The sequence below is a fragment of the Bos indicus genome, chromosome 10, assembly GCF_029378745.1.
Source record: "Bos indicus isolate NIAB-ARS_2022 breed Sahiwal x Tharparkar chromosome 10, NIAB-ARS_B.indTharparkar_mat_pri_1.0, whole genome shotgun sequence".
Classification (NCBI taxonomy): Eukaryota; Metazoa; Chordata; class Mammalia; order Artiodactyla; family Bovidae; genus Bos; species Bos indicus.
The window spans coordinates 71882669-71909810 of NC_091769.1; the positions used below are offsets into that span (position 1 = coordinate 71882669).

A 27142-nucleotide genomic window follows, 5' to 3' on the forward strand; every position below is an offset into this window, starting at 1 on the left:
CCAAAGTACTGGAGTTTCAGCTTTAGCATCAGTCCTTCCAAAGAAATCCCAGGGCTGATCTCCTTCAGAATGGACTGGTTGGATCTCCTTGCAGTCCAAGGGACTCTCAAGAGTCTTCTCCAACACCACAGTTCAAAAGCATCAATTCTTTGGCACTCAGCTTTCTTCACAGTCCAACTCTCACATCCATACATGACCACAGGAAAAACCATAGCCTTAACTAGATGGACCTTTGTTGGCAAAGTAATGTCTCTGCTTTTGAATATGCTATCTAGGTTGGTCATAACTTTCCTTAAAAAGGCCAACAGAGAATTATTCCCTTAATAAATATTCAAAGACAGGCAAAACTATTCTGTGGTAATAGAAACCAGAATAATCGTTGCCTCTGAGAATGGGGGGTTGACTGAGGGAAGTGGCATGAAAGAGCCTTCCTGAATGATGGAAATATTCTTTCTTGATTTGGGTGATGGTTACATGGATATGCATATACCAAACCGTACAAATAACATCTGTTTGCTTTTCTATATGTAAATCACATCTCTATATGTAAATCAAATCTTTTTGAAAGATTAAATGGTATCAAGTTAAATCACAGAATCAGCCTGACTCATGAATGATGTTTCATAAACTATAGCTATTATTGTTATTTTAACTTAAATACCTGTTAATAATATCTGCTAAGCAAGTGTAACTGTATACCTTTTGAAAGAGAAGCTAAAACAAATTGAAAAAAGAAAGGAAATTTTGACTGCAACTTCCCGGTAGCTCCAACAGTAAAGAATCTGCCTGCAATGCAGGAGACCTGGGTCTCCTGGGTCATCGATCCCTGGGTCAGGAAGATACTTGGAGAAGGGCATGGCAATCCACTCCAGTATTCTTGCCTGGAGAATTCCATGCACAGAGGAGCCCAGAGGGGTTCAGTCCACAGGGCTGCAAAGAGTCAGACACGACTGAGCAACTAACACTTTAACTTCACTAAAGTAAGAGAGGAGAAGGCAATGGCATCCCACTCCAGTACTGTTGCCTGGAAAATCCCATGGATGGAGGAGCCTGGTAGGCTGCAGTCCATGGGGTCGCTAAGAGTCAAAAGTAAGACAACAGAAATAATACAAAACTTGTAGAATCTATGCCCTATGAATGGCCAGATAAACCTCATAAAATGTTTATATATTACATGGCCATTGGAGTTTTGCTACTAGTGTCATTTATTCTCAAAGTCTTCAATTTGAAAAGTAACAATTAGAGAATAGTGCTTTTTTGCAAATATTTTAAAGGCACTAGGAGAAAAAAAAAAGAGATTTATTTTAAGAAAATAAATGGGTTAAGATTTAGGTCGAAATCCCAAAACGATTTGTGTTTGTCCTTAATTTGCTCCATGAAAAAAGCTGCTCTGAGAATCCCAGCATCCTCCTGGGACACCCGTGCTCCCTGCCTCTGCAAGAACACAGACTGGTTCAGCAATGGAGGAGAGAGTCCCATCTGGGCAGAAGAACAAGGAAAGCTTGTGGGTGTTCTCACAGGTACAATTACAGGTCTCATAAATACAGTTTTCAAGATGGAAAGGGAATAAAAACAAGATTGTAATAGTGCTCTTACTGAAAAAAAGTGAAAGTGTTAGTCACTCAGTCATGTCTGACTCTGCGACTCCATGGGCTGTAGCCCACCGGGCTCCTCTGTCCGTGGAATTCTCCAGGCAAGAATACTACAGTGGGTTGCCATGCCCTTCTCCAGGGGATCTTCCTGGCCCAGGGACTGATCCTGGGTCTCCTGCATTGCAGGCAAATTCTTTACTGTCTGAGCCACAGAAGAGTTTGTGATTATTATGTAGAAAAATATGCTTTAAAGCAGAAAAATACAAAAGTAAAATAAGCAAGATGCAGTGAAGAAGCACATGACACTTTCTCAACAGGAAAGAACTAAATGGAGAACCTGGAAGTTTCAGGGCTTAGACTTCTTTTGCTTCTAGATGTCTCCCAGTAATCTCCCCAGGGCTTCACCAAAGAAATCCAGCCATTCATTCATGTATTCAATCTTTCATTCAATATACATGTTTTGAAAACTCTTATATGCCAAGTATTGTTCTAGTCCATGGAGATATAACAGTGAGATTTCAGGGAACATTAAGTTTCCAAACATGAAAAATAAACCAGATACTTGTAAGTGAGTTGTTATCCCCAGGTTTCCGAACACAGAGCTGCTGATACAATCCTCGCTTACCTCAAGTCTGTCAGAAAACATTGGGAATAAGTAAATGTCAAAACCTCTATTCTTGACGAAAGAATAACCCTGTTTTCATCTGAGAATGTGGAATGAGAAAGAAGTTGTCAAGCTGCAGTGGGAAGAGAGGATGGGGAACTCTTGATTTTTCAACTAGAGCAGTCAATTCCAGCTAATGTAAAGGAGGAAATCCTTACACAGGGCCATAATCTATCTCCTGCTCAGTTTCTGTTGTGACATGGAGGAGCCTGAGCAACCCTTCTAGTATGCAATGCTTTGATTCACAATCTTTTTGAATAATACACAGCATATTCAGCGTTGTGAGTCACTATGTTCACACTTCATATTTCTATTATCAAAACTGGAGACATATATTGGGCCCAAAGTTGACCCCAGAAATTTTACCAACCATGACTTTATTTCACATCCCAGTTGTAGCTGATTTTAAAAACACCATGGTAAGGTCTTTTTTCTTTTTGGCCATATGGCACCTGAGATCTTAGTTCCCCAACCAGGGATCAAACCCATGACCCCTGCATTAGAACCACAGTCTTAACTACTAGACCACCAGGGAAATTCTGCAGGTTTTGAAATATTCCATGATCACGGTTCAGTCATGTCCTTGGTCAGCTCAGATGGACAACACAAGGTACTTGGAGTAAAAGCTCACCCCAGAAATTATAGTAGTTGACACTGATTAAATGCTTACAGCGTGCCAGGCTCTGTTCTAAATGCTTTTGTATATAACAACTCACTGAAACCTCACAACAACACTATAAGGCATGTTTTACTGATTATAGATGAGGAAACTGAGACTCCCTGGGTTCAATCAACTCGTCCAACAATTAGAAAATGGCAGACCAGGATTCAAACTTGGGCAAAGCTACTCCAGACGCTGTGCTCTCAGACTGGCATAATGTCTGGCATATGCTCCCTACCTGGCAGACCATAATCAGACTGCTGACTCTGATAGAGACTGGGCAGCATCTGAAGGACGTGTCCAAAGACCACCCACGTGCTACTTTCTTACCAATGCACTGTGTGCTGTGAAACCTCTCAGAGGTTATTCTGATCATGAATCAGTAACATGTGAGCCAACCCAGGCAACCAATAACAGGTTATAGAAAAACTATTTTCTCTTGCTCAAAAGTAATCAGTCCTCCTAGAATAGTCAAATTTATGGAGACAGAAAGTAAAATGGTGGTTGCCAGGGACTGGGGTAGGAAGGAATAGGGAGTTAGTGTTGAATGCATGCAGTGAGCTCTGCGGAGAGATGGTAGTGATGGCTGCAGGGCAGTGTGAATGTGCTTAATACCACTGAGCTGTACACTTAAAAATGGCTAAGATGGCAAATACTATGTGCATTTTATCACAATTGGAAATAATATTTTTTAAAAGATGATAACAGGGGGAAATTAAATAATGAATCCTCTTCTGATGTTTTAATAAATTATCAAATGGGTTAAGATATAATCAAGGCTCTTTCTTTTTGCATCTTGTTAGAGGCTGTCAAACTTTAATTTGTTCTCTAATTAAGACTTAGCAGTTTCAGTTACTTTTTATGGATGCTAGATAATGAGATTATGAGAAAGAACTGTGAGTCCAGTTACATTCAATCAGTAAAACTAGTCAATGTTTCTCCACATCTTAAAGCCCTAATAAAGTAAAATCTATAACCAAAGTGAAATGTAATCACCTTAAACATGAACTTGACATTGTAGATTCCCTGCATCAATTAGAAATCAAAAATTCTAAGTGCTCATACTTTGCAGTTTTATAGTGTTTATAAAACCACTTGCTTTGTGATTCCTAATGTGATACCTTAATTGATACATGATTTTAATATTAATATATTACATTTACAATGGCATGCTATTATCTTTGAAAGTGTTTTACATTGATTTTCTCTTCCTGTATCCACATTTCACTTAACATTATCACCATGCACCAACATGTCCAAGCCAGAAACAGAAATAATTCTCCAAATCATATCTGTACTTCAAATAAAGTCTCTCCATCCCAACCCCTCTTGCTCTCCACTGCCAGTTTCTGCCTCACCATGTCTCATCAGACTGCTGTGGAAGCCTTTCAATTCACCTCCCACCCCTCACCTGCTCCCATTTCAACATTCCGCATTGCCCGAGTGCTTTTGCAACACCAAGCTAAGAGAGATCCTACCTCACTGAAAAAACCTCAAATGACTCTCTACTGTCAAGAGAAAAAAATCTACAGTTCTTAGTATGCCATCCAATAGCTTCAAGTTTCTCAGAGTCCAGTCCTACCCTCCATTCCATTCTCCCTTCCCTTCACGAGGAGGGTCTAGGCACACCTTGAACCACTTGTCATTAACCCATCATGACAGCTTTACAATTCTATTCTTTTGTACTCCTTGGACCTCCTCCCTGGGGGGTCTTCCCCCAACGACCCCCCGCCCCACACAGTTTTCCAGCTCATGACATCCTTCAAGATCCAGAAAAAAAGAAGCTAGTTCAGGCAGCTGCTGTGGACAATTCTAAAGAGGACATAAGGGAGGAGAAAAAAAACATCTTTTAAATTCCAGCATCATACATACCTCCACTATAGTAGATTGGGAACAGTAGCTGGAACTATAAACATATCATTAACAAAGGCTATACATTAAAAAATCTGACCTTGGACAAGTGCAAAAAAAAGAAAAAATCCACAGAACTCTGTAGTAACAGCCCTGGGGTGGGTGACAATGGGCCAGACTGGGACATAACAGAAGCTCAGTGATACTGCATAATAAGGATGATGCAAAGCAAGAACCAGGACCAGGACTGTGACATTTCCCCTGACCTTCCAGGTTCACTGGTGCTTTTGTGAGGAAGGAGAAATGAAATGATCTAAAGCATAAATTCTGGCCCAAATTTGCTTCTCTTCCTTCCCACTTTTCACCTACAGCAGACATCACTCACTAGTCCCAGCAGTCTTTATCACAGCATTCCTCTCATCTCAATATGGATGAGTCATTGCATGCACACACACACGTCAACACAAACGCACGCACACCCACACGTGTACCACTCATCCGCTACCTCGCTTCTGAGGTTCTCAGCACTCACCCCAGAGCACCTACCCAGACACCTTTCTACCTACTAGTTCTCAAATATTTCCCACCAAGTAAGCACAACAGACAAAGAAGAGCAAATGTGCATGCCAAGGGCCTGCCGATAAAGCCTAGGTATACGATGCAGGAAGTTTATTTAAAGTCTCAATTTTGAAGATGGCATGTAAATTTATACCTCAATGCATCCATTTATTTTTTAATTAAAAAAAAACAGTGTTTTAAAAGGCTTACTACTGGAGAAAATTGATTTTGTGTAGTCTGGCTCTAAGTGCCCTTGACCCTTAGCCAAGTGTCTGCATACCTGCTTGAGATGCAAAGTCTGTCCAATTCTGAGGGCCATATGCACTCTCAGAGAAGCAGCCACTTTGCACAGACTGATTTTGCTTATGAGTCAGGAATCATCCAGAGGTTTAAAGACAGATGCTAATAAAACAAACAGCTCTGCACCCCTTCATCATTGTTCTAGAAATCTAGAATCTGAGAGGCAAAAAAAAAAAAAAAAAAAACCCACACACAAAAGATTCCTCTTTGAAAAAGCAAGAAGGGAGAAACATAGTTTTAAGCAGAGTTGTCCTCTCTGAATAGTCTTCCCCATGCCTCATCTTGCTAATTTCTTATCTTTTAAATCTCAGTTCCAGAACCACTTCCACTAAAAATCTTCTTTTAACCTTCCCTTCTGTTAAGATGCTTGGCATAGCAACATGTACGTCCTTCTACCATATTTCACAATAAAATATAATTGATGCTTTATTTAGCTCTTTCATTAGACTACAAGTTTCTTGAGGAAAGAGATTTTTTAATGCTCTGCCCACAGCACTTAGCATAATACCTGGCATGTAAGTGTATAATAATGAGTAATTAGCTCCTATCTCCCTGCTGTTGTCCCTCATGAGCACCACGTTATAAAATATTTTTGCCAGCCAATAGTATTTTACAGAACATAATGATTAATCAGTGTTTCTATTTTACTAACTAATGATATTTTACCTGAGCATGCCATACAAATAATAAGCCCAAAGTATTTTTGTGTTAAATTTACTTGCTAATTTAGACTGTTAGAGTTTTGGTTTGCTTATAGGGGCTCATACAAATTTTAGCTCAAGGTCTAGATCCCCAGTATTCAAAATATAGGTGCCCTAACAATGTCTTTCATAGGACTTAGTACATAACACTCACCTGACTTTATTGTAAAACCATGGAATCCTGAGACAAAAGGAATACAAAGATTATTGGAAGTAGTGTAGTTCAACATTTCACTTATTGAAAATAAGCCTACTTTTAAACATCTCTGATAAGTGATTATGCAGTCTCTTCTTGAAACCTCAGGGATGGAAAAAACCCTACTTCATGCTACACTCCCTTTGAATTCTAATTCCTGAACCCCAGACTTTTCGTGCCATATAAGAGACAGAAACACACACATGCAGGGTCGAGTAGAGATGGAGGAAGCTGGCACAGATTATCCAGCCCAGCAGTCAGGAAGTGGGCTCAGTGCCTGAACTCATTTACAAATCCCATATGAAGACTTTTAGCCAGGCCATCTTCGCCAGGGGCTCCTGAAATAAATTTTTCACCAGGCCCAAACCTGCTTTTAAGTTCCATTTCACTGGAGCCTCTTTCATCTCTAGTAACTGCTCAGACGTTAAGAGACTAGAGTTGAATAGGAAAGACTGTAATGTCTTGCTCTCCACAAACTAATAAAAAATTAATCCACCACTATTATTCTTAGTACTAATAGCAAATGAAGACCCAGCTTGTAATGGTCTGCCCCTCCATGTATCATCCCCTTCTTGGGGGCAGAGGTGCCAGGTGAGTTGCCAGGTGCTAAGAAGGAGGAGCTGTTAATGGCAATTGTGTCAAACTAATCTCAGGGCAAACTGCTACATTTTATTATGTAAATTCTCAGGATAACTGGACACCTTATCAAGGACATCCATCCAATTAACTTTTTAATGTCAACAGAATTCATTTATCATCGGATAGTTTTAATCATAACTGTCAAGAATTGTTTTTATTTTTTAAGTTAGCACCCTAGAGTTTTTAAGAGAAATTAAAAATGGTATGCTGCTGCTGCTAAGTCGCTTCAGTTGTGTCCAACTCTGTGCGACCCCATAGACGGCAGCCCACCAGGCTTCCTGTCCCTGGGATTCTCCAGGCAAGAACACTGGAGTGGGTTGCCATTTCCTTCTCCAATGCATGAAAGTGAAAAGTGAAAGTGAAGTCGCTGAGTCGTGTCCGACTCTTAGCGACCCCATGGACTGCAGCCTACCAGGCTCCTCCGTCCATGGGATTTTCTAGGCAAAAGTACTGGAGTGGGGTGCCATTGCCTTGACATATGACAATTTTTTTGCTGATTATTCTTATAACTCATAGAGATAGGCGCATGAATTTACACTGTAATTGATTTAATATTACTCACATGAATCTTTTTATACCCAAAAGATTCATATCCTACTTCTAATGTCTAAGAATAGTCATTGATTCTGTGAACTCTGAAAGCTTATAGAAAATGTGCTATGATCCCAATACAGTACTATGATCTCAAGCCCATTTTATGTAATCAAAGAAAAAAATAAACCATCAAACAATGAAATTCGGACATTGATGTACTTGACCCTTTGCTAGGGATGATAGCATTGGGGGTTGGTGGAAAAGTTTATAAATAATCTCTTTCATCTAAGGGAAAGCCCTGAGCTAAATTCTTCTCCATTTAGATAAAGTTAATGTGAATCTTTTGGAAAACCCCCAGACAGAGAAAGGAACATTTGGCCCACAGGCCTAACTCAGGCCACTGCCTGATTTCATCCAGCCTGGGGTGAGAAAGCTCTGGGCAGCCCCGTACAGAACACCTTGAGAACAACTCCTACCCCAGAGCCACAGAGGCCTGCCAGGGTCACCCCAGTTAAAAAACTCACTGGAGGTTTAAGAAACTAAGTAATCTTACAAATGCAAATTACAATTTCAAATGGAAGTAAAGCCAAGAACCTGGTCTCACTCCAGACTCCAGATTTTAGGAAAGCTTTTCTTACCCACTTCTCTTTTCCTTTTTTACAAATCCATTCCTTTATATAGAGATAGAGGTAGAAATAGAAATACAGACATATTTTTTGCTTCCTCCAAGGGGCTTCCTCCCTCTATGTATTTCTCTGTTCCTTACCTCTCTCCCTTTCCATGTCTTCTCAACACCCCTCCCCTTTGTCTATTTGTGTCCATTCCAGGGGTCAAGCTTCCTCCCTCCATCACCATCCCTCCTCAGACCCTAATGCCCCCTTTCTTCTCCACCTCCATCTCTCCTCCTGTCTCTTCAGTTTATCCAGCTGAGACTCCTATTATTTTCTTCTCTCCCTGCAGATAGAGCTGAATTCCATGTCCTGGCTTTGCTGTCTTGTAAAACAGTGTTTTTTTCCTTATGCTATCTTTCAAAGGCAGAAAGGAAATTTGGTACAGTAGACAGAGCACGAGACTTGGGAGCCAGAGATGCAGCTTTGGCCTTGGTCAGAATCCAATTCATAAAAAGAGGATCACTCCATAAAGAACATCAGTGTTTCATCCATTCTAAAGTACTTAAGGGAGGTTGCTGATTATTATGCAAATAAATTAAATTGATAGGGAATTAATACCAATAATAAGAACCACAAACATTTATATAGTCACTACTGTATGTCAAGAACTACAAGTATTAGCTTATTGAATCCTCAAACCACCATATGAAATTGGCACTAAGAGTTGTCCAGAGAGGGTGAGATTTTTTAAAGAGAGAGAAAGTGAGATCAGGAATAAATGTTTTCTCTTGCAAACATTGTTTTATTATTGTTTTTACAATTTTAAAACAAGGCTATAGAGTTGACTCTTCCCACTTAACTAAGAAAATCAACTAAATTAGGTCCCATTTTACTTATATTTTTTCCTTGAAAGACAGAGACCTTCAAAGAAAAAGAAGTTCTAGGCTCTTGTAATCAACTGATATACCAACCCTGCCTTTTATGAACTAAAAATTATGTTTTAAAGATTCATAATAATGTGATTATACAGTGCAGCACGTCAACTTAAATCCAATATCCAAAAGATACCTTCACATGAACCATCACAGTGCAAGCATAGTTAATTAAGTTAATTAAGTGTTAAGTGATACAGTTAAAGGTTGACCTTGATGCCCCCCATCCAGATAGAGGAGCTTTTTTGTTTTTAACAGATCGACAAAAATTCCTTTCAGGAACCAATGTTCTTGAGAGTTATTACAATGGTTAGATAACTGCTGAGCACAGAGAAGAGTACTACACTTAAAAAAAAAAAAAAAAAGTAAAAGTAACACAGATGGCCTTGACAGGCCACTGGTAATCATCCCTACTCAATATATGTTTACTTTCAGGATAGGTACATTACCCCTCTTTAAAGAAAATCATTTTTAAACTGCTCTACACTATTCATAGAAATGAAACCAATTCTTACTTCTGAGACTTCTGATATGCAAACATACAAATTATAAACAGGAACTGCTTGGCCTTTAAAATGTTATACAACTTCCAGGAAACAATACTAGGTGTTTATCCTTTCTCATATTTATGGTAAAAAAGAAAACAGGAACACACCTCTTAAGGCCATGGATTAAATTTTTAAAAAAATAAACACTCAAATTCAATGCTGATAATGTAAACCTGCTGGGTTGCAATTTACCTTGTATTATCTACAATAAAAGGTTCGCCAAACAAATTAATAGTGTGATACATAGTAGTATGTCCAAAATTTCTATACACGATGATGTTAGGGGCTACAGACTGGCTGGAGTAGAAGTCAGGTGACAGTACTTTGAAGCTCCATTTGTACAGGGAGCACCTTGTTTTTACTTTGATGATGTGTTCATTTGTAAATAACAAAAGTAGTAGATTTTTTTAAATACATATGTATATTTTATATCAAGTTGAGAAAGTGTTGTTTGTTTGTTTATTTAGATGGCTGATGGAGATTATCAGAGAGAGGATTAACACCTTTCTCTACCCCAACCCCAGGATCTCCTATAATCAGTAAAGCTGGTTCTAAAAACTTTAGTAATGACTGAAGTATACACAGATGTGCACCATGTACATAGAAACAGTGAATAGACAAATGACACATCACTATCTGGATGCTGGAGAATCATACAGACCCACCGTTTAGCCCTTCCCATAGAGGCTGAGACTAGCTATCATAGGCCATTGGAAGAGCTGAGATGGGTATCCAGCTTGGTGTCTCCAAGTCCACACTCTCTCCAACTTCACCAGGGCCAGTTTGGAAAGAGCATGGCTCAGTAACCCTTTGAGAGTCACAAATTCAGTTACAGCACATTTCTGAAACTAACAAAATGGAATTTATGGAATGCAGACTTCTTCTTAATTTAGACTCTTCATAATAGACTATGCTGTAATTATTGCATTAATTTTTATATTCTGGTTAAGTACATAGGTATCACCATTCAACTACATGGGCTTTCCTGGTGGCTCAGATGGTAAAGAATCTGCCTGCAGAGCAGGAGACATGGGTTTGACCCCTGGGTTGAGAAGATCTCCTAGAGAAGGAAATGGCTACTCACTCCAGTATTATTGCCTGGAGTATTCCATGGACAGAGGAGCCTGGAGGGCTCTGGTCCATGAGGTCTCAGAGAGTGGGACGCAATTGAGCGACTAATACTTTCACTTTCATTCAGCTACATACTTTGTGTGTGTATATGTATCCAAACACACACACACATACTAAATGCTTAATAAATATTTGTTGAATAAATAAATGGATGATTAAATGAGATTTTATTAAACCATGAAACTACTGCTGCTGTATAAACAGTGATCTACATGAGAGTATCTGGAATTACTGATTTTTTAAGAGTAGGAATTTATTTAATTCCTCCATCCATAAAAGGTCTCCAGAAAATCCCAGAATTTGTGCCCCAAATGGTATTTGTAAGTGCACTTTCCTGAGCAGAGATTCCAAAGTTTTTATCAGATTCTCCAACAGGAATCTGTGATTCTGAAAAGATACAAAATTAACAATCTAATGTATACTGTCTATTATACCTCCTCTGTTATATAAATGACCAGCCCAACTTTGCTTACACACCTCCAGTGATAGGAAGCTCACCACCATATGAGGCAATCCAGGCTATTTTCATTTTTCACGTTTAACTTCTGGTTGACCACAGCTCCATCCTCCAGTCGTATAGAACACACCCAGTCTCTATGCCACTTGACAACTCTTTATGAATTTTTAGAAGTTATGTCCAACCTAGATAGCATATTCAAAAGCAGAGACATTACTTTGCCAACAAAGGTCCGTCTAGTCAAGGCTATGGTTTTTCCAGTGGTCATGTATGGATGTGAGAGTTGGACTGTGAAGAAAGCTGAGCGCCGAAGAATTGATGCTTTTGAACTGTGGTGTTGGAGAAGACTCTTGAGAGTCCCTTGGACTGCAAGGAGATCCACCCAGTCCATTCTGAAGGAGATCAGCCCTGGGATTTCTTTGGAAGGAATGATGCTAAAGCTGAAACTCCAGTACTTTGGCCACCTCATGAGAAGAGTTGACTCATTGGAAAAGACTCTGATGCTGGGAGGGATTGGGGGCAGGAGGAGAAGGGGATGACAGAGGATGAGATGGCTGGATGGCATCACTGACTCGATGGATGTGAGTCTGAGTGAACTCCGGGAGTTGGTGATGGACAGGGAGGCCTGGCGTGCTGCGATTCATGGGGTCACAAAGAGTCGGACACGACTGAGTGACTGAACTGAACTGAACTGAACTGATCATAACCCACCCTATCTTCTCTTGTGCAGACTGCAAATCCTCAGTTCTTTCAACCAGAGTCCATGTTTCTGCCACCATCTCTGCTCTGGAGCTCTCAGTACATTCAGGACTCTGCCCAGCCCCAGGTATGGTCAACTCTCAGCTCCTGGTTCTGGGTTAACCTTGATTTAACAAGATTAACAGTTCTTCACCTAGGGGGGAAGCTGGCTTGCCCCGCTAACTAAGAGTTAACTTATGGTTAAATAAACCTCCTCTATTTTTTATTTATATGTTGCAATTTCACCATGACCCTCCTATTCTATTCATATAGTTAAAGAATCCTACCACAAGATTTTATAACTATCCCTGTCAAATTTCCACTTTTTAAGTGTTTATTTTAGCTGAGGGTCCTCTGCATTCTCAAGTTCTGTCATTCCAAGTTTTAGCTACCATCCCCCTTACCTAGCTTCTCTCTCTTGCTCTAGTACAGATCGGTTTTCATCTAGGTTAATGTCTTACAAGAATGCTACTTTCACTACACAGTCTTTTTATATTTATCCTACATATATAATGTCCAGAGTTTTTGGCTGTACTTAGCAATAGGGATAAGGAAAAACTGTCTACTCCATCTTTCCAGAAGTGTTCATCTATTTACGGAAGACTTTTAAACCTATAGAGCTGTAAGATTAGCCTGCAAGTACCTTCGCTTGCCCACAGGGCCGATTAATTTAACATCAGGGGCTGAGGTGAGGGTGAGGTACGGGGGCTGGCTTTCACTCTGATAGCCTCTCTGTGAGAGAAGCAGCCTTCCAGGCCTCCAGGCATACCTGGGGTAGCTCCCTGCATTCACTACCCTTGTGCTGAGCAGGAGATTCAGAATAGACCCAGCTTCCTATCCTCCACTCAGCTGGCGCCCGCGGGCATGTATCAGGCCTGCTCGAGGCACAGTTCACTCTTTAGGACATGAAGAATGGGGTGGGTCGCCACTCCAAGTGCACTCTTTGAAGCCGAAATGTTTTCCAGTGTGGATGCCAGAACCTACTTCTGGCCAGCACCGTTCTTCCTCGCTCTCCTGCCATTCCCCACTGAGACTTGGCTGAGGTTCAGCTAAGTGCAGCAGTATTTTCTATTAAAACACCTAGGGCTGAGGTGACGTGATTTTTTCTCAATCTTTATTCTCCTAGACTGCTCTCCTGCATCTGACAGCACTGATCAGGCTTCCTGTTAGTACTTCCTTACAGATGTATGCCTGCGTGCTAAGTCACTTCAGTAGTGTCCAACTCTTCGCCACCCTATGGGCTGTAGCCTGCCATGCTCCTCTGTCCATGGGATTCTCCAGGCAAGAATACTGGAGTGGGTTGCCATTATCCTTCTCCAGGGGATCTTCCTGAACCAGGGATCGAATCTGCATCTCTTATGCCTCCTGCATTGGCAGATGGGTTCTTTAACTAGCGCCACCTGGGAAGCCCCTCAGATGTCCGGTAATTTGCAATTTGCATGTACTTCCTCAGGTTATCTCATTTTATCTTCACAACCACAAGGTAGCCAGGACAATGGTATCAAGTCCATTTTATATAGAAGAAACTGAGACATAAAGCAGATTTGCCCACATTGACATGATAGTAGAGACCAAAGCCAAGACAAATCTGTCTTCTCAGTCAAGGCTCATTCTATACCATGCCATCTTGGCTTCTTTGATACTATAATAATGAGGGTAATTACCATCTGATTGCCAAGCACTCTAGAAGACCTAGGACCACACATACAGAACCTGAGGCTGAGGCAGCCTTAATGCCACTCAGCTAGTATGAGACAAGGAGCACACGTTCTCTTCTTGGCCCTTTGTTCTTTAGTCACTCAGGCGTATTCGCCTCTTTGCAAGCCCACCAGGCTTCTCTGTCCATGGGATTGTCCAGGTGAGAATCCTGGAGTGGGTTGCCATTTCCTTCTCCAGGGAATCTTCCTAACTAGGAATGGAACCCAGGTCTCCTGCATTGCAGATGGGATCTTTACCAGTTGAACTACCAGGGAAGCCCTCATCCTACACAATCTCCAAAAACAAAATTATTCTATGGCTTCTCTTCCGATTTTCTAACCCTGTTATCTACAATCCTGTTATCATCTCCAAAATCCATTCCTTAATATACATTGCCAAGTGGAGACTTCCGTTCAAATGGCTTTTCTTCATTCTGAGCCCCATATGACAAAAATGAATGTATCATCCTCATCTCTCTGACCAGTTCCCCCTCCCACCCCTCTTTAGCACTGTCATTCTCCCAGCCATAGGCACAGAACCTTAGAGTTGATTCATTCCTCCCTTCATCCTCCTTGTCCTGTCAGTCACAAAGTCCTATGGAATATTCTGATGAAGTGCTCAACTTTCCTCCTCTTTCTTTCCAGGTACCTTCCTCTTTATTCTCATGGTTATTTATTCCAGGCTCCGAAAGTGACGTTGTTGGTCAACCTTCTTTCAGCAAAAGTGCAGGTTTTAGATCACCCCCATTGAGTTCATCATCTATGCATAACATTTAATCTTCCTAACCTAGCTTTCTACAGTCATTTCTCAGTATTCACTGGGAATTGGTTCCAGGACCCTGTGCAGATATCAATATCCATGGATGCTCAAGTCCCTTATATAATATGCTATAGTACAGTCGGCCCTTCTGAAACCAAAGGATACAGAAGGCTGAATGTATTACTTCCCCCAAATATAAACCTTCAAATGCCCCAGAATCCATATAAAAGGAGTCTGAAGTCCTGAATAGCCTTCAACATCTCTCCTCCAGAATCTGTCTCCCCGCACCCAAACAGGCAGGTTAAGATACCCTAGTCATTGCTCATCTCTATGTCACCACCCATGTCTCTCCCCTCACATAAAACTGCCTTTCTGCCACTTCTGCTTATTTCTATTCTATCCATCCTTTAGGCATAAGGCACATTCTACCTCTTTCAAGACACCAGGTACCCTGTAACTCATAAAATTATGAAATTCCTGCAGCGCTTATAGCTTGTAGCATCCATCCAAGGACCAGACTTGACTCTTGCTTGAGTTGTTTACCTTTGTTTTATGTGGATTAGTCACATCTCCCATCTAGATAGTAAGCTTGGAGGAATAGAGAAGACATAGCTCATGTTCCTCCATTCCCCACAGCTCCTAGAAAAATGCTGAGCCAGTAAGTCAGAAGGAGAGGAGAGTCAATATATCAGTGTTTCTTAAAGTTTTGACATGCATTTGGCAGGCTTGTTTCCCCGAGGTGAAGTCTGTGAATCACTTTGTGTTATTTTGAAAGCAGGAAGTCTACAGACCACATTTTAAGAAGCACTGATTTTTCGGGATTCATTGAACAATCCATGCCAAAAGGGAGATAGGACATTGCTGTTTACTCTTATGCATGACAACTAGATCAGCAATCATTTGAATACACATTTTCGGTTGCCCAAGACTTGTTTATAAAAAAATGAAGACTTGCTATGCATAAAACAAAATCCTAGCTACTTTTAAGAATGTGAGATATTCAACAAATTCCCCATATTCAGGAAGCAAGAATTTGTTCTATAACTGGTTTTATAACAATCTCATGTAGTAGATGAATTAAAAATTCCACTTGGGGACTGGACATGGAAGTTAGAATGCAGAACTGTTCCAGCTAAAAATGTAAATCATTAGGCAGCTTAGCAAATACGCTTTTACAATGAATAATCTGGCATAAATGTACAGTAGTGAGACAGAGGACTAAGGACAGAATCATATGATGCTTTTTGTGATAAGACATTAATTAATGAATTCCCCAAACATTTTAGAATATATTAAATATTTATGGAATTAGAGTCTGTAGTAAAAAATGAAAAGTACAGTTCAGGAAAAAAGAATAAAACAGATGCTTGCAGATAGCATGTTTTGCATTTAAGGTAATAACTGTTAATTATATAAAACTGTGTTGTTTTCAAGAGGCAAGTATGTTACATTATGGAGCTTGTCTCAACAACGGAGAATTAGAGAAGAATTTTTTTATAGAATTCTTTTTTAAATTGGAGGATAATTGCTTTACAATGCTGTGTTAGTTTCTACTGTATGACAACACGAATCAGCCATGAGTATACATGCTTCCCCTCCCTCTTGAGTTTGCCTCCCAGCCTTCATCCCATTCCTCTGGGTCATCACAGAGCACCAAGCTGAGCTTCCTGTGTTACACAGCAGCTTCCCATCAGCTAATTCACACATGGTAGTGCATATACGGCAGTGCCACTCTCTCAGTTTGTCACACCCTCTACTTCCCCTACTGTGTCCACAAGTTGGTTGTCTATGTGTCTCTATTCCTGCCTTACAAATAGGTTTATCAGTACCATTTTTCTAGATTCCCTAAAGAAGAGTGGCCTTCCATGGAAAGTACATTTTTTAGGAAGTCAATTTGAAGTTAGCTGTGGTTTTTGTAATAAGCACTGTTTCTGATTTCATTTGTATGCTATTCACTCTTAAGCAATATGCCTTCTTTAACAATCACAGGTAAGGTCAGGGGTATTGCTTTCTCTTATGAAGGAATAAAGATCTTGGTATAACACTTTCCATTCTAAGTTTCCTCCAGTAAACAGCAACCTCATTTGTTCTTAAATATCAGTAACTGAGAGGTAATCCATCTCTTTTTCTGAGCAATTCTAATTATCAGAACTTTCTCCTTCATTAAGTTGAAATGTGTTTCTCTGATTTACCTGCTAGTCCCAATTCTGCCTTGTAGTATCACCTCAGTCAAGTCTTTATTTGCTTCATAAGATTTCTTCTAGTGTTTGAATTTAACACTCATATCTCCTTTCATTCTCTTATTCTGGCTAAAAATTCTTAATTTTTTCGATCATTTCTCAAACAGCAATTTTTTCCCCCAGAAGCCACACCAATTTAGTCACCTTTCTCTCACCATACTACAGTTTCTATAAACCATGGCACCCATCACTTAGTATAACACTCCATATTTGGCCTGCCTAGGACAGAATCCAGGAGAACTACTACCTCATATAATGTGTACCCAAGACTTTCTATTAATATTACCTCAAATTACATAAGATATTTTAGTAATTTCACCATACCACTAGCTCATATTTAGTTAATTACAGTCCTCAAAGTTTCCATCCCTCACAATGAACTATTTTAGGTTGCATCTCATACACTCTGAACAAATTAAGCAGAATTTGCAGAACCCATAGTCAGAAATTTATATTTATGATTTTACAGGCTATTCTTCTTCCCTCATCTCTAAAATTATGTAACTTTGAAGCCCAAGACACTATGTTCTTTCCTAAACACAACAGCACTGGTTCACTGTACTCTACAATCTCTGCCATGGTTCTTCGCAATTTCAGTAATCACGTAGGTGATCATTCCACTCCCAGCCTGCCATTCTTCTGGAACCCAATCTTCTGATGACCTTGTCCTCTACTCCATCCTGGTCTTCCAATCTCCTCAATAACTGTACTCCCTCCTTAATCTCCATATCAAATAGCACACTGCTCATATCATCTTTTCTCTGTGCTTCATCGTCCTCTGTCCTCATTCCTCCTCCCCAGATTCTAAGATCAATCAGTAATCTCACTGCCTTGCATGCATCTGCTAACTCTACTGTCTACCTTATTTAATTCTCCCTCTACATCACTGGCTCAGGTGGTAAAGAATCTGCCTGCAATGCGGGAGACCAGGGTTCAACCCCTGGGTCGGGAAGATCCCCTGGAGAAGGGAATGGCAACCCACTCCAGTATTCTTGCCTGGAAAAGTCCATGGACAGAGGAGCCTAGCAAGCTACAGTCCATGGAGTGGCAAAGAGTCGGACACAACTGACTGAGCGTGCACACACACACACACACACACACACACACACACACACAGGACTTACCATACCTTGACTATATTTTTTGTTCTCTGTCTCCTTTCCCTCTTCTCTCCTTTCCTTCTTACACACACACACACACACACAATTTATTGGAAATAGACTTTCATTTGTCCCTTTCTGTACCATATACTTAGTGCTTAGAACAATGCATAGAATATAGCAGAAGTTCAATCGATAATAGTGTAATAATGAATGAATTAACAGTGCTCCCTTGCTGAATTTGATAACAATGGTTGTTGCTGAAGAGGAACAAGGGCTGGTTGGCAGACTGAGTGTGAAGAAGACTTCTTTTTCTCTGTATACCCTTTTGCACCTTTTAAATTTTATTTTTTTTAAAGCTTTTTATTTTGTATTGGAGTAGAGACAATTATCAAACTATTTTGTGATAGTTTCAAGTGAACAGCAAAGGGATTCAGCCAACACACACGTGTATCCATTCTCCCCCAAACACCTCTCCTATCCAGGCTTCCACATAACATTGAGCAGAGTTCCATGTGCCATACAATACTTGTTGGTTATCCATTTTAAATATAGCAGTATGTACATGTCCATCCCAAACTCCCTAACTATTCCTTCCCCATCCTTCCCCACCCCGTCAGCAACCATAAGTCCATTCTCTAAGCCTGTGAGTCTCTGTCTTGTAAGTTCATTCATATCACTTCTTTTTAGATTTCACATGTAAGGGATGTCATACACTATATCTCCTTTTCTGTCTTACTTTACTCAGTTAAAATTTAATATCACATGCATATGCTTCCTATTCCAAAAAGGAATTTTTTAAATTAGAGTAAAAAATTATTTTAGTGAAAAGAATTCACTTTTGAGTTAACATTAAAATCAAGATTTTTTAAATAGCAGTGATATCCTCTACCATATCAACAATCTTTTGAAACTTTGTGCCATTTGCAAAATTAAACAGCATGTTTTCTTTCTTTTCAATTAATTTTTACTGGTGTATAGTTGCTTTACAATGTTGTGTTGGGTTCTACTGTACAGCAAAGTGAATCAGCTATACGTATACATATATCCCCTCTTTTTTGGATTTCCTTTCCATTTAGGTCATTACAGAGCACTGAATAGAGTTCTCTGAGGTATACAGTAGGTTCTCATTAGTTATCTCTTTTATATACAGTATCAATAGTGTATATATGTCAACCCTAATCTCTCAATTCACCCCACTCCCCTCCTTTTCCCTCTTGGTGTCCATGTTTGTTCTCTACCTCTGTGTCTCTATTTCTGTTTTGCAGGTAAGACCATCTATACCATTTTTCTAGATTCCATATATATGCATTAATATATGACATTTGTTTTTCTGACTTACTTTACTCTGTAAGACAGTCTCTAGGTCCGTCCAGGTCTCTACAAATGATCCAATTTTAATCATTTTGTGGCTGAGTAATACTCCATTCTATATATATGCCATATCTTCTTTATCTATTCCTCAGTTGATAGACATTTAGGTTGCTTCCATGTCCTGGCTATTGTAAATAATGCTGCAATAAACGTTGGGGTGCATGTTCTTTTTGAATTACAGTTTTCTCTGGGTATACGCCTAGTAGTGAGATTGCTAGGTCATATGGTAAGTTCTATTTTTAATTTTTTAAGGAGCCACCGTACTGTTCTCCTTAGTGGCTGTATCAGTTTACATTCCTGTTAACAGTGCCAAAGGGTTCTCTTTTCTCTACTCTCTCTTTAGCATTTATTGCTTGTGGATTGTTTAATGATGGCCATTTTGATGGGGGTGAGATGATACCACATTGTAGTTTTGATTTGCATTTCTCTAATAATTAATGATGTTGAGCATCTTATCACGTATTTGTTGGAGTTTTGATTTGCATTTCTCTAATAATTAGTGATGCTGAGCATCTTATCATGTATTTGTTGGTCATCTGTATGTCTGCTTCGGAGAAATGTCTATTTAGGTATTCTGCCTATTTTTTTTGATTGGGTTGTTTGTTTTTTTGATAAACAGTGTGCTTTCTAAAGTAAGCTGGGTACTTCTAAAGTTCCTGGGCATAGTACATGCCATGCATATGTTGGTGATTCAGAATATGAAAAACAGAAATAATGTTTTATAGGCATTATTTTTTTAGTGAATCAATGGATATTCCTGGCAATGTTCATGTTTATTTTCATGATTAATAAACATGCTGAATTTCAAAATTCAGCATGTTTATTATTTTCTAAGTGCTTATAAAAATATTTGGCATAATAATGCATTCTTAGATCTACAAGCACTCAGCAACAAATATATTGGCTTAGTACGTTTTTAATATCTATCATTTTCTCATTTTTTAAAATCATTCCCCACTTCAGCTTTTCTAAAATTAGTCTTATTCTCAAGAGACACTAGAATGACATTAAAACTGCTCACTGCACTCATTCTATACCACACGCAAAGTAGTCAGCTCAGAAGAGCCAAGCTTACTGGAGTAATGGTACAGGATTTTACTTGCTGTTTACTTATCCTGGGCTTCTGGTCTTTCTGTACGTTTTCTATTGTCCGACTTAAGAATTCTAACCCACTTTAATGGTTTTCCCTTGTGGCTCAGCCCGTTATGTGGGAGACCTGGGTTCGATCCCTGGGTTGGGAAGATCCCCTGGAGAAGAGAAAGGCTACCCACTCCAGTATTCTGGCCTAGACAATTCCATGGACTGTATAATGCATGGGGTCGCAAAGAGTCAGATATGACTGAGTGACTTTCACTCACTCATACCCAGTTTAATTCTTTATTTTTAAATGATCACCTCAATAACTTATAGTGAACTTCCATTATCTCACACAGACACAAGATTAAAGGATTAACTCTCTTAACAACTTTGATATATAACATACAGCACTGTTAATTATACCTGCCATGTTGTACGCTACATCCTGAGTACTTACTTATCTCAATTGGAAGTGTGTACCTTTTGAGTGCCTTCATCCAGTTCTCCCTCCACCCACCAAGCCTCTGACAACTGCAAATCTGATCTCTTTTTCTATGGGTTTGTTTGTTTTCGAAGTATTACTGACCTACAACACTATGTTAGTTCCTGTTACATAACATAGTGGTTCAGTATTTGTATACATTTCAACGTGATCACTATCCATTTTAAATAACATAGCTTAAATATGAATTGAGAAACTCTTCCCTCTCCTTTTTTCATTACTCACGAGAGCATCTTCCACAAGCAGTGAGCCTCTCCGGTTCATGTTCTTCTCATTGTTCTTTTTGTCCCCCAATATTACTTAAATAAAAGTCAGTTGTCTTACATCTTTCAACTATGTTCTTTCACAGAGAGTATTCCTATGTGATATATTAGTCTCTTGAAATAGGTCTTTTATTTTCACTGCTGTCTATATTTTATAGTGCCTTTTCCAAATCTTCCTTAGTCACCACTGAAATAATTTTCTTTAACTTTAAAATAAAAGCACAACCAACTAATACAAGGATCTTTGAGTACTATTCAGCCAGCTATTTCCATAAAGACAGAATTAGCTAGACAGTTAGGTAGATCGATGGATTTTATTTTCCCCCAGCTGTGCACTTTGGGCAACCTATGCTAGTATTTATTTATTCAGTGTCGACCTCAGAGAAGTAACTCACGCCTGTGTGCCAGTGTGGTTAGATTGTTATAATACCCTTCTAAACAAGCTTCCACCAGTGACTTGGGAATAAGGAAACTGAAAAAAAAAAAAAATAACCTTTTTAAACTAAATACTAATGTGAAGTAGAAAGATGCACACGTTCTAGGAAACCACAACTTGTGTTCAGTACAGATCCTTACACAAAGGAGGCATTCAGGAAATGTTTACTAAATTGAGTTGAATCACAATGGTCTCTCATTTTATAGATAATAAACACTTTCCATAATCCAGGCTATGCAAGATAGACAGTATAGTGAACAAAATAATCCACTCTTTTCCAAATCCTCAAAGTCAGAAGTAGATGAACAGCCTAAAAAAAAGAGATGGGAGCAGGAAGGTTTATGCTGTATTTGTGGACAATGATAAGGATGGGGTTTCTGGAACAGTGAGTTCATGAAGAGGAAGTTATGCTGAAAGCTCTGATAAAGTTTATTTATCAATGTATTTTTAGTATATGTGATTCTACATTTTAATTTAACCAATTTGAATTCCCAATATGAAAGACATGCACAGTAGTTACTGCCAGAAATGTCATTGATTATATTCAGAGTCTATGCCCAGAGAAATAAATTGCGTTAGAAACTCTTATTTTCTTAAAGGTTCTGTAAAATACTGTAAAAGTAAGTGCAATGTTCCTTCCCATTTCAACAGAATTGCAGTTTTCTTAAAAGATGAAAGAAAACAGAAGATTAAAATCTATACCTTCTGAAGAGGATTGCTGGAAATGACTCCAAATAAAAAATACTTACACATCTATCAAACATATCCACAAGAAAAGAGTCAATCTAGCCTCTATGTGGATTTTAAAATATGATTGGTAATATGTGTGGTACAATTTATGATATTAAACAGAATAAATACAGCATATATAAACATTTCTGAAAGGTATTTAAATCATGATAGATTAAGAATAGTTTTTCCAATGGAGTATCATATTCAGCATTTGAAAATTATGAGTACTGTGGTCCAAGTAAATTAGGAGAATTTCTCTTTCTCTGTCCCTCTTCCTCCCTCCCTCTCTCTCTCTCTCTCCCTGTCACCCCTAACTCAGCAATCATCTAGAAATGTAAGGTAAATTATCTATAGGTCAATATCACTAAAGCAAATCATCACACTGGGCTGATTTCTCCAGGCCATTCTCAATTCTCTTATTCATTTTGCCTTCCATGCATGAATCAGTCAACGAGTTAATTTCTAAAGTAGCCAATGAATTAACATCTTACCATTGCATTTTGTTCAAATGTTCTATTTTAAATTCTTCCTTTAAACAAAGGGCCATTCTTCTATCCTTGTGTTATTGTATGCTCCTTTTGAATAGTTTTCAGGAATAAAATAACTAATCATGAAAAAACAAAACAGTTGCTCTTAACACCCTTTGTATAACGTTACTAGATGATGGCACTGATTCATGATTAACAACCTCACATGTTGTAGCCTACACATGGTGCATTAAATGTTCCCTTGGCAACAGACATATCATATGCCCATTATCAATTTTAGACATGAAAAATTGTAGCCTTAGAATAAGGTGTTACTTTTTGTTGAGAACATTTTCATCCCACTAAAGGGACAGAAGCAATGAGAATACCTGGAAATACAGTACTGATAGAGTTTTATCGTGCAATGCTAATGATATTTAAACATATATTCATTCCAGGACATCACAGAGAAATATTTTTAGAAATGTTTCTTCAAAAACTTTAATTACCATCAATGTATAAAAATGAATCACAGAATTTCTGTCCAGATGGCACGATTAGTGGTTTTTTCAGAGAAAAAAAGTTTTAAAACATCAATGTCTGTCTTACATTTTAGAATTCCATTTGAAAAAGAAACATAATTTGTTTACAATGTATCACACTCAACCTCTAAGTTACTTCTTAGTTTGATTTGAGTCCAAAAGAGCATCATTCTTTTAAAAAAGTAAAATTATGAGCTTAATAGGCTTCCTCTGGATTTTGTCCCTGATTAAGTTGAGGATGCACCTGCTAACTTTACTTATTGCAATAGAGCTGTTAAAATAACAGATAAGGAAGCCGGCCCAGATTTTGTTTAATTTTTTTCAAGATCTAGTAATTTATTTAGATATCATTTTTGGCATCTAGGCCTCTTATAACAGTCCATACTGAATACTGAATGCAAACTGAAAACACTAAATAACCAATAAATATATGACAAATTCCTTCAAGCAGCAATAATAAACTTTAAATTTTCTGTATAAATTGCAAACTTATGCTTCGTCCCCCTCCCTTCATTCTTTTCCCATCCAAACTCAGCACTATGTTTAATTTTACTAATACATTTGTTGCCTAGGATAGGAAATCCCTAGTATATCTAACAAACTATTTCTAAAATAATAGTAATAATGTTAAAAATTGCAAATGCCTACTTTGTCACAATTGTTCTAAGCATTTTATATACAGCAACTATTTTAGTGGATAGTATGTTATTGAGAGGAAGCTAAGTTTCCTTTCCTTAGTTCACCTGACCCTGATAACACCAATGAGAGGTGGGCAATGTTTATAAATGATTTATTTTGATGACGGTGGATAAAGGTTCTGTACTAGAAGCTACTCTCAACACAGAATGCTGATGGTAAATCAACCAAAAAGTACCTTCCTTTTTCTATTAGCTTTTGCCATCTTCTTTTGCAATTACAAAGTTTTGTTTTCATTTAGATTAAGTTGAGATCTTAGTCGGAAATCTTCCCCTCCCCCATATAATAACTAATACTGGACAAACGGGGTTTTTTGCTTTTGAGTCTGTCTTTTTTCTTTTTTGTTTGTATATGGTCTTTTTCTCTTCCCTTCAGAATGTTTTATTCAAAACATTCCCTAAACCTCCTTTCCTCAGCTCAAATCTTTAGTATAAAGCATAATCAAGACTACCTAAAGCACTCCATGTGACCCTTAAGAGAGGCAGTGGCTTAAGAAAAGGGTTCCCCTAAATCAGCTGCCAAGAACAAGCATGCCAGTCCCGCCCCCATTCCGTTCCCCCAGGATCACCTAGCACTCGGCCTTCAAGAGCTACATCTCCAAAACTACACAACTCTCATTCCACCCGGCAAAGCTTTCTCGGAGAACTACACAACACAGCACCCTCCCCCCGCCCTCCCCGCTCCTCGAAAACACGGAGTTCCTAAGCCGGCAGTCCCACTCCAAAGCTCGTTTCAGGCATCCTTTGGGCAGGATGCTTCATGATCTCAGGTCTCCGATGGGATCCAGTTCAGAATGTGAAGTCAAGTGGAGGGAGGACAAACCCAGGGCAATTTCCTAACGCCCTCGCTGTTTCAGACTGCTGGCAAACTGTGCCTCCTAGCTACACCCACCGTCACTCAACAATCTCTAGCCTGCAGCCAGCGGCCGCTCTAAATTAGGGTTCCAAGTTCCAAAGCTCCCTTCGAGGTGGGAGCTTCGGGGAGCTGAAAAAGAAGGATTCTGGGCGGGGGACTGCCACAACTCCCAACCTTCTGGCTTCGCAGTCCCTCCGGAATTAAACACACCTAAGGCGTTTCAGTTCAGTGTGCGGTGAGCTAGAGGAAGGGAAGAGAAATGGGAGGAAGTAGGGTGTGGCGACTCTCGGAGATTAAGGAAAGGGAGAGTTAAAGTCACATCTCTGCCCTAGATTGAGCCGGGTCTAGGGGCAGCGGGCCTGCCGGTCGCTTTGTCGTCCCCTGTCGCGGGCGCGAGCCCTGCAGGCAAACATGCCCCCCGCCCCCTAAATCGTCCCAACTGGCCAAGCGGGCCCTGCAGCCCCCAGTCCCAAGGAAGAAACTTGTACACAGGCGCGCCAGCAGCTAGGATGCTGCGGTTTGCCTCTGAGGACAACTTTGAAAGCCAGAAAAATAATCATAACGAAATAAAAGGATCAATAGCATTTTGTTTTCTTCTGAGCCTTTGGAAAAAAATAAAATTTCTGTTCCTACCAGTCATTTAATATTTACAGGCGCCTGTGGCGAAAGGAGGAGGGGCGGGGACGGATTAAGGTTGGTACTGAAGATAGAGAACGCAAAGTAGGTTCCTAGGTGAGTTGCAGAGAAGGGGGCCGGCTAGGGGACCCGAGTTCCTGACGCCATTTGCGGGGCAGAGGCGCCCGCCCGCCTTACCTGTGGATGCAGTTTCCATGGCAACGGGCGGCGGCCGGGCGGGGCCCGAGCCCAGTTCCCGCGGCGCAGCTTCGGCGACCCCGGCGCCCAACCCCGGTCCCGGCTCCCCCGCCAGCGTCTCCGGCTTGGCTCCTTTCGGCGTCACCGCTTCGTCCTCCCCCTCCCCCCGGTCCCCGAGCCACTGGGACCCGGGGCCGGCCAGCGGCAGCAGCTCGTCTCGGGGATCCGGCGGCGCGGCCATGGCTGGCAGTTCCCCGGGCGCGGCGACAGCGGCTTGGCGGGGCCGAGGTGCAGTGACTGGGTGGGCGGGCGGGCGCTCGCTGCTGCTGCCCCCGCCGGGACTCGGGGCTTGGGGAGGCTGCGGTGTGAGCGCCGCCGCTGCTGCTGCAACTCCGGCCGAGCTGCTGCCTACAGCTCTCGGCGCTTCAGCTCCTCCTCCTCCTCCCCCTCCTCTTCCTCCCGGCCCCGCGGCGGCCTCTGCCCGCGCTCCTCCTCCTACTCCTGGCGCCGCCGCCACGGCCGCCTGGCTACTCCCAAGCCTGTTATTACGCAGGTGAAAAAGGCCTGCTAGGTCCGAGTCTTCCTTTGCACACGTCAGCCCCCGGCCTGCTAATGGCAGGCCTCGATTTAGGAGATGTGCCAAATCCACTTGAATCTTCCTCTCAGGTGGGGAGGAACCAGAGAGGATGAGCAGGTAGAAGCAGCCCCTAGCTGAAACGTGACTGATTAGGCAAGCTGCCCACCCAACTCATAAAGTTAAACCCGGACTGGTGTCCTGGGACCCGAGTCAAAGGAAACTGGAGCCATCAAGGCCACAGTTCTGAGGGTGACCAGTATCATCTGTGGATGGGGACTGGTCTTGGCGGGGAGGGGTGGAAGTGAGGGTTGACAGATGGGAGACGAGTGAATCTGCAACGCTGGGGTTAAATGTTGCATCCTTAAACTATTTCCAAAACAGAACCAAAAATAGTGGAGTACAGGAAAGAGCTATCAGGATAGCTTCCGAAAAAAAGCTTACCAGACTTCATTACTACCAGCACTGAGGGCGAATAAGATAGCAATGAGCAGGACAAAAACAACTTATGTTTCCTTGCAGAAACCCTGAGCCAAAGCCATACAGATTATAAGCTGTCTGTGCAGTCTGCTTTCTTTGAGAAGTTGGACATTCCAGGAAGCTTGCTGCTGCTTCCCTCGCCCCCATTTTCCTTTACAGCTCTCTGATAAGATGGAAGATACCTGACAGATAAACAGAAACTCAGAGAAAGGAAGTGACTTGGCTTATAATGTATTATTCCTATATTTAGATACATCTCTTCAAACAAGACTTGTGCTTTATTGGTTCCTAAACTGTCTATGAAATGATGTGGTTGGAAAAAATAATAACGCACAGGGTGGAGGAATAAGCCCATGCACTGCTCCTTCTCTAGAAAAGGTCGGGCATGGGGCAAGCTTCCATGAGGCTTGTGGAACTGCTA

The 27142-nt window shown here is 40.5% G+C and overlaps 1 protein-coding gene across 1 annotated transcript in view; it reads right to left on the reverse strand.

Annotated features, from left to right (window-relative positions):
* The window catches only part of RTN1 (reticulon 1), a 244004-nt gene extending 217907 nt beyond the window's left edge, over positions 1 to 26097 (reverse strand). Inside the window, exon 1 of the mRNA XM_070797684.1 lies at positions 25668 to 26097. Coding sequence (XP_070653785.1) covers positions 25668 to 25908 — 241 coding nt within the window. The 5' untranslated portion in view covers positions 25909 to 26097. The remainder of the gene's footprint in view (positions 1 to 25667) is intronic.
* Positions 26098 to 27142: the final 1045 nt, after the last annotated feature.